The following is a 7,795-nucleotide window of genomic DNA, read 5'->3' as shown; positions in this document are numbered from 1 at the left end:
CCCACACCCCCGGCACCACCCCACACCCCCGGGCACCACAGACTCGGCTGCCAGCAGCTACTGTTTCCCTCCTGTTTTCAGCTCAGAATCCGCCTCATGCCTGACGAGCTCCCAAGGGGCCCACGGACAGGGCTGTGTCCTTGTGTCCCCAGCCCAGCCTTCCTGCCCTCTGTGATGCTTTGAGTCTGGGGTCGGTGGCACCCGGGTGGCTGACTGCCACGTCTTATGAGGGCCGAAGAGAGAACGCTGGTTTCGGTTTTGTACTCAGAAGCCACGAGGGGAGAAAGGCACCCTTGGGCGGTGGCGCCGCTCAGTTAGGGTAAAGGATTCAGTGTCCAGCAGGCAGGCACAGGGGACTCTGCAGGCTGCGTGCCCGGGGTCCCTGGTGGTGGTCCGCCTGGTGGTGGTCCGCCCAGGGCCCTGGGGGCTGCAGGGACATTCTGAGGGGGCACCTGGGATGGGTTCCCCCAAACCATCCCTCTTCTCCCTGCCATGGTCTGGATACCAGGACAACTCTGACCATATGTGGGGGTGGGGCAGGGAGGCAGGCACAGGGGACTGGCCACGTGGCACCCTGCTCTTCTGCCCCTCCACCCCAGGCACGGGCAGGGCAGCTGTCCTTGGAACTACCAGCTCCTTGGCCTTGTGGACACAGAACAGCCAGAGGTGGCCGGGGGACTTCACTTCTGAACTGAAGCCACTGGGTTTGGCGCAGGCACTTACCCGTTCCCCAGGGGCACCCTTGGGTCCAGGGGGTCCATCTCGCCCAGTCAGACCCTGGGGAAAGAGGCAGAGGGTGAGTTTGAGGGGCCACATGGGAAGCACATGCCACTCCCAGGCAAAAATGGAAGCATGGACCCTTCCCTTGGTGAGTCCAGAGAGGCACAGAAGACCCTTAGGTTGGCAGCCTCCTCTCTTGGCCCTGTCCATTGTCTACCTGCTGTGCCCAGAGGGCCTGGGAGGAGGGGGGCAGCCAGCAGGAAGCCAGCAACGGAGGCCCCTGCTGTAGTCAGGCCTCGGGGACCAACCCAGTAGGACTGGACAGCTCACTTCTCAGGCCTGGCTTTCCGAATAAAGCTCCAGTGGCCCTGGGGCCAGGCCTGGAGCCCATGACGACTGAGCGAGGCCAGCCTGGGGCTCACAGGGGCCCGGGCAGCAGTGAGCAGAGGGGCCTGACAATGGGCACTCGTTCCTGGACAAGAGAAGGCTGGCGGGACTTCCGACTCCACTGGGCTGGCTCTGTCCTCTGCCAGATGCTAGTGGCGTCTGGGACGAAGGCCAAAGGACCCCTGTTGGGGGCTTCTGGAGACTTCTCTCAGGACCGGGCTTCCCGCCTGAGCAAGCCCAGCTGGACAACAGCAATTAAGGCTGGACTCCTCCAGAGCCTTGGAGCGGGGAGCGGGGCATTGGGGGAGGGGCAGGCGCACTCACGTCCACACCCGGCAGTCCTGGCAGCCCGGCCTCTCCTGATTTCCCCGGCTTTCCTGGGGCCCCCTTTGGTCCCTGTGCAGGAGGAAAGGGCAGAGATGTGAGGGCGGGGTCTGGCTCCGAGCCCAGGCCTTCAGCAAGGAAGCAAAATGCTTTCCAATTCCCCCCCACCTGGGTCCTCCCTGCCGTCTGGCAGACCCAGCTCAGCTGGGGCACGCGTGTCCTGCTTGCCCACACCTTGCTGGCCCAGGAAGGCTGCCTGCCTCATCCCTCAGTGGCATCTGTAAGATCTTCATCTGGTCACCTCAGCCTCCCTGGCTAAGGGCCAGCAGGCATCTCTGTTGGACCCCCAGTGGGCCAGACAGGACTCTGAGCCCCAGGACCCTCAATCTCTGGGGCTGGAGAAGGTGGGAGGGCTCCGTGCGACCTTGGGCCTGGGGCACCTGAAGGGCTGTACCAGCCCCGGCCCTGGCCTGCCTGGCACTGGTCCAAAGAAAGCTCAAAGTCAGGCCCTGCCCAGAACATGCAGAGGCTGAGCCCACACACTCCCCTCCCACCCCCCTGGCTCTGGGCCTGCTCTGGGCCCTCTGAGGCCTCCCCTTAGGCAACCCGGGCTCCGGCAGGATGCGACAGGACATCAATGACCCCTCTGTTCTGAGTCCCCTCTTTCTCTCCAGACTAGAAAAAGGTTGTCTCCCCAGCCAGGGACACTCACCGGGGGCCCAGGCAGACCTGGAGGTCCAGTTTCGCCCTGTGAGGAAAGATACCCACATGTAACCCTGAAAATCAGAGGTCCCCCAAGAACCCCGCCTCAGGGAAAAGAGCAGCACTGGCCTCCAATTCAGCCCTGGAGGCCCAGCTCAAGGAGATAAAAGGCGTCCCTGAGCCTCCGATCCATACCCAGGGGGCACCCTCCCGTGTGTGGGGCAGCAGTAGGCAAAGGGGTGACCTGGAGAGAGGCGCTCAGCGCTTGCAGCCACAGGGCATTTGGGAACCACTTTGCAGGCGTGGGGACGCAACTCCCAGGAGTGATGGGAACGCATCAGTAATCCCCTCCCTCCATGGCCTGGGAATGCATCAGTAATCCCCTCCCTCCATGGCGTGGGGATGCCCCTCCCTCCATGGCCTGGGAATGCATCAGTAACCCCCTCCCTCCATGGCCTGGGAATGCATCAGTAACCCCCTCCCTCCATGGCCTGGGGATGCATCAGTAATCCCCTCCCTCCATGGCCTGGGGATGCATCAGTAACCCCCTCCCTCCATGGCCTGGGGCTTTAGGAAGAAGGCCTGGGGGCTGGGAGGCCTCTCTGTTCCATCTGCTGCTAAGGGCAGCTTCCCCACAGTCTCCAGGAAGATCCCCCAGCTCCCCACCCTGTTGACGACCACTGGGTCTTTAACTGAGATGTCAAGACCAGGCTTCAGGTGGGAGCCCTGGGGTCCAGGTATCTGGCCCAGGAGGAGCCTAGGGAGGCCAGGGCCGTGGGCCATGGGGGTTCAGGTCCACATGCCTGTCCTGAGCACAGCCCTGTGACCGGGGAAGGAGGCTGTGGCCATTGAGGCCGAGCTGGGTGGGGGGCAGAGGGTGGGTCACGGGGGGCTCTTGGTGCAGCCCTCCACAGCCCTCCATGAGGAACCACACAGCGAGCACAGGCCCTGAGGGGACCCCCGCCCCGGTGCTGGTCACATGGGGAGGTTCACCCCAGACGGTCCCTCCGAGAGACACACAGCTGTAGAATTTCAGCTGCCCCTCCTGCTGCTTGGTGCACACCAGGCCTGAGATACCCGTGAGGGACATCATCTCTGGGACCGAGTTGGCCCCTGGGCCCCCTCCATGGCTGGCTCCAGAGCCCAGCAACCTCCAATAAGACCCCCGGCCCCCATCCACCCGAGGGACGTGCCCCTCCCCACTTCAGCCCCAGGGGCCAGAACCCAGAACACAGGGGCCCAGGCCCCTCAGGGCACCCAGAGCCACACAGCTCAGTGCCGGCATTCTGGGTCGGGGGCCACCACGTGACACCCTCCACCCCTACCCACCAGCAATCCCCGCAGGGCCACCTCCATCCCGTGAAGGCTCTGGCTGCCCCCTGATGTCACCCTGGCTCTGGGAGGTGGGGCCTGGTTTTCTCTCCATCAGGCTGGGGAGCTCAGGGAGGTGGGGAGGCCAGAGTCAGAACCCCAGAGCGCTCGGGGCCCTCCCCACCCCCAAACTCACGTCAATGCCGTCCTGGCCGGGCTTCCCTGGCAGCCCTGGGGGGCCTGGAGGGCCTGGGAGTCCCACTTTCTGAAACGGAGAAAACTCATTAAGGAGCGCAGGTGCCTCGGTGGGCCTGACCCGGCGTTCCCTCCTCCCGGGTCCCCAGCGGCTCCGGGGCCTGCTCTCCTCCGTGAGCCCCAAAGCCTCGGGCGGAGCCAGGCACCCCCGGGCAGTGTGTCCCCCGCCTCCCTCGGGCCGCGGGAACAAAGGCCTCCTTGTGCTCCCAGCAGAGGCGGCGGCGCCGGCCGACCAGGGCCAGCGAGGACCCATCGCGGACGCGGTCGGTCGAGGCTCATCCCGAGGCTCTGGCGACTCCGCGCCCCGACGGCGACACGGGCTGGGGGCGTCGAGGCTGCGCCGGGCACCCCGGAGTGGCGGGTTCGGGGCTGGGGCCGTCCCTGGGCCGCGCGGCTCCACGTCCAGCGTCAGAGCCCGGAGCTCGCGCTCACCTGCGCCCCGGCGGCCGCCAGGAGCTCCCCGAGCAGGAGCAGGAGCAGCAGCGGGGCGAGCGCGGGCGGCCGGGCCATGGCTGCGCGGAGTCTGAACTGCGGCGGCGTCGGGGCTGGCAGCGGGCGGGCGGGCGGGGCGCGAGGTGGGCGGCCCCTTCCCCTTCCCCTTCCCCGCCCCCGCCTGCACAAGCCCCCCATTCAGCCGGGCCCACCTGGCGGGGGGGCTTCTACCCGCCCCGCGCCGCAGCCCAGCCCGCCAGGGTGAAAAAAAAAAAAGACGCCGGGCGGCGGCGCGTTCTCTCCGGCCGCGAGTTAAAATTATCCTGGGACTGGCGCGTTGCACACACGCAGCTTTGAGCAAGAGAGAAAGACGCTCTTTTCTCCCCTTGCTCTTCAACCCAAGTGTGGGGGAGGAAGCCTGCGGCGCTGAAGGGCTCCCTTCAGGAAGGGGCAGGGGGGACCCGCGAGTTTCCGAGGCCGCAGACCCCTCCCCAGGCGCTGGAGCGGACCCAGGCGGCCCAAGGCCCAGGAAGACCCGGGGGAGGGTGAATCCTCGGTACCAGGGCCGGGTCAGTGCCCACTGCAGCCCTGGTTCCTGCTCTGGGGTCGCTGTCCAGGGCTGCCTGCTGGGCTGGGAGCACCCCCACCGCAGCCCGTCACCCGTGGACCTGGACAGGCCGGGTGGTCAGGCCACGTCAGCTGCCACTGGCTAAGACAAGACTCCAACCCCAGACTCCCGGGAGCGAGCGCAAAACGATGACCCTGGCCCAGGGGAAGGATGCCCCCCAGATCCCCGGCCTGAAGGAACTGTGTCCTGAGCAGGAACCTGAAGGCGGTGCTGGCCATGTCCATCTCCCACAAGCTCGGGGGTCGCCAAGCCCGGCCAAGGTCTGTCTCAGGCTGCCAGGGCAGTCGCTGCCCTAGGGGACTCAAATGCTCCAGTTGCCTGTAGGGTCAATGAAGGCGCAGAATGGCAGTCCCTCCCCCAGGAGTCTTGAGAATTCCCCGAGAAAGGCCTGCCCTGGGGGTTGTAGGAGGCTGCAGGAGCTTCCGTTGGGCAGGTGGGGACTCATGACTGTTGCCATGCTGTGAGTTAGCAAGGGCAGGAGGGGATGAGAGGGGAGTGGGCGCAAAACGGCTCAACAGGAGTGCGGCACTCCCGACGGACGCAGTCAGCCTGGGTGACAGAGGGAGGCCTCATCTCTACCAAAAATTAAAACATCGGCTGGGCATGGTGGTGCTCACCTGTAGGCCCAGCTACACAGGAGGCTGAGGCAAGAGGATCGCTTGAGCCCGTAAGGTCGGGGCTGCAGTGAGCCAAGATGGCGCCACTGCACTCCTGCCTGGGCAAGACAGTGAGACCCTGTCTCAAAATCATAAAGTGTCGCTCTAATCTCTCCCGAGGTGAAGTGAGTGGAGGGAGAGTCTCCCTTCACTGCTGGGGGAGAGCGGTGACTTGGGCGGGGGGGTGTGAATTCCATCAGGCGAGGCAGGAGGAGCTGGAAAGGTTCACCCTCCTGAGGAGTCCAAGTCGTCCTGGCACAGAGCTTCCTAACAGAGGACTTTTGACAAGGGGGAGGGGTGGGTGGAGCAGGTCAGCCCAGACAGCAGGGGGGCTCAGGGTCTCCTAGCAGCAGCCCCACCCCAAGCCCAGGGTCTGGGGGACAGGAGTCCTCCCTACCAGTTCCACCTGGCAAGATGACCCTGTGGCCAGCCCCCTCCTCAGTGACTCTCCCCTGGTCCCTGGCCCCACACCCCACTCTGCCTATCCCCACGATGCCCAGCATGCGGTCAGCAAGAATTGCTATCTGATCCAAATGAGACAAAACAGCTGGCCTTCACCTCAGGCCAGGGGAGCCGCCTCACACCTGGGACACCTACTTGATGTCCCCCTGAACCACCTTCAAGTCCCTCAAAAAACCACCCCCAGCTCCAGGCAGATCCTAGGCAGAGGGTGGACGCTGCCAGAGCTCAGCCTCCCCCGGCTCACCTTTGAGTGGCGCAGAGCCTCCTGCTGCCCGCCCGTTGTGGGTCATCACTCTCCCTGAAGCCCGGGTTGGCTGGCCAGGACTGCCTGCTGTCCCCAGGCGCCCACCACCAGGCACCGGCCCGCAGGGCTGCTCCAACAGGGGCTCCTCACTTCAGGTGCTGATTTCCACCGACTCCAGCCCCACAACGGCCTGAACCAGGGACGCTGGATCTGCTGGGTGCTGCCCCAGTGACTGCATTTCTAGCCCTATGTCCCCCTCTCTGCCTCGGTTTCCCTCCATGGCAGGAATCCCCTCACTGAGCCACACGTGAGTTGAGGCACCAGGAGTCCCACAGCTTCCCTACCCAGCTCTGGGGGATTATTGAACCTGGGGTGTCTCCTCCCAGTGACTGCTGGCTTGTGTATCCGGTGCCACCAGATGGGACCTGGGCATTTTCCCTGAAGTGGTACCAGGGTCTACAGCTTTAATCCTCCCACCCACGGGTGCCCTGGGTCTGCCTTGTCCTTCACTGAGCAAAGACAAGTGTCCGGCCCCTCCTCGGAGGCCCCACAAAAGCTCCTTACCCCGCTGATGTAGAAATGTAGGTGAACCGGGAAGGGTGGGGGTCCTGCCCCAGGGTGACAAGACCAGACTGCAGGGAGGGGCTGCCCGGGGGGCACACCTGGCTTCACCAGACCTGAGGGAGCCAAGGAGCCCGACAGAGAGTACTGCCAAGCCTGCCCGAGGCACAGCATCGCATCCTAGATGCCTGCCACAGCAGGCAGAAAGGCCTCGTCTATACCCCCACCATGCACAAGCACTGCCCCCAGCCAACCCCAGGGGAATCCCCAGACTCATCTTCAACAGGTGGCAAAGCCTGCCGAGGGACCTTGGTCCGACCTTCAAAGGCTCTGAGAGGCTGCAGCCTGCCCACCTGTGCACACCTGGGGACTGTGGCCAAGTGGGTGTGTGGGGAGGGCTGTGCCACCACTCTGCCCCCACGGGCACCTGGTGGAGCAATGCGAGGCAGTAGCTGGGCCAGGCCACCGGAGCCTGGAGGGACAGCAGCTGTGACACCAGCCCTACCAGCCACCCAACAGGACCCCAGTCCGTACCAAAGACTCAAAGTCAAACGAGTTTATTCAGAAAAGGCCTTGCTTGGCACCAGACTAAGAAAAGCAGCCCTGCCCCCCACCCCCTCCACCCGAGAAAGGTCAATTTACAAAGACAGGGGTGCGGGAGAGAGCTGGGTGGGGAAGACACAGCCAGGCCAGGAGGCTTCTTCAGGCCTTGGCCTTCCCTGAGGGCCTCGCACTTTCCGGTGGCCGCTACAGTGGCCACCACGGGAGGCCAGCACTGCAGGTCATGGGTCACGGAGCAGAGCCTGAGGGGAGCCCGCAGCAGCTCCGGAGGCCCCAGCCCCTGCAGCAGGGCCAGGAGAGCCAACACGCCATCGGGGAATCCTTTCCTTAAGGCTTCCCAGATTTGGCAGAAGGCTTCGCCTCTGTGTCCTGCACCTCCACTGCCTCCCCTGCCTTGGCTGGCTCGTCCCCTGCAGGTCCTGCCGGGCTGGGGCCTGGGGTCTCCGATGGGCTCTCAGCTGGCTCGTCCCCTGCAGGTCCTGCTGGGCTGGGGCCTGGGGTCTCCGACGGGCTCTCTGCTGGCTCGTCCCCTGCAGGTCCTGCTGGGCTGGG

General features: G+C 65.0%; 2 protein-coding genes across 2 annotated transcripts in view; both read right to left on the bottom strand.

The window, feature by feature from the left end:
* COL9A3 (collagen, type IX, alpha 3) overlaps window positions 1-4,212 on the bottom strand; it is a 28,576-nt gene extending 24,364 nt beyond the window's left edge. Inside the window, exons 1-5 of the mRNA XM_011992359.1 lie at window positions 4,132-4,212; window positions 3,641-3,709; window positions 2,144-2,179; window positions 1,432-1,503; window positions 724-777 (exon numbers count right to left, since the gene is read on the bottom strand). Coding sequence (XP_011847749.1) covers window positions 724-777; window positions 1,432-1,503; window positions 2,144-2,179; window positions 3,641-3,709; window positions 4,132-4,209 — 309 coding nt within the window. The 5' untranslated portion in view covers window positions 4,210-4,212. The remainder of the gene's footprint in view (window positions 1-723; window positions 778-1,431; window positions 1,504-2,143; window positions 2,180-3,640; window positions 3,710-4,131) is intronic.
* A 3,011-nt stretch (window positions 4,213-7,223) lies between these two features.
* OGFR (opioid growth factor receptor) overlaps window positions 7,224-7,795 on the bottom strand; it is a 22,773-nt gene continuing 22,201 nt past the window's right edge. Inside the window, exon 11 of the mRNA XM_011992429.1 lies at window positions 7,224-7,795. Within this exon, the coding sequence (XP_011847819.1) occupies window positions 7,571-7,795 (225 nt within the window). The 3' untranslated portion in view covers window positions 7,224-7,570.

This window comes from Mandrillus leucophaeus, unplaced genomic scaffold, assembly GCF_000951045.1.
Source record: "Mandrillus leucophaeus isolate KB7577 unplaced genomic scaffold, Mleu.le_1.0 Scaffold41, whole genome shotgun sequence".
In the NCBI taxonomy this organism is placed as follows: Eukaryota; Metazoa; Chordata; class Mammalia; order Primates; family Cercopithecidae; genus Mandrillus; species Mandrillus leucophaeus.
This window is presented reverse-complemented; position numbering and strand designations above follow the sequence as displayed.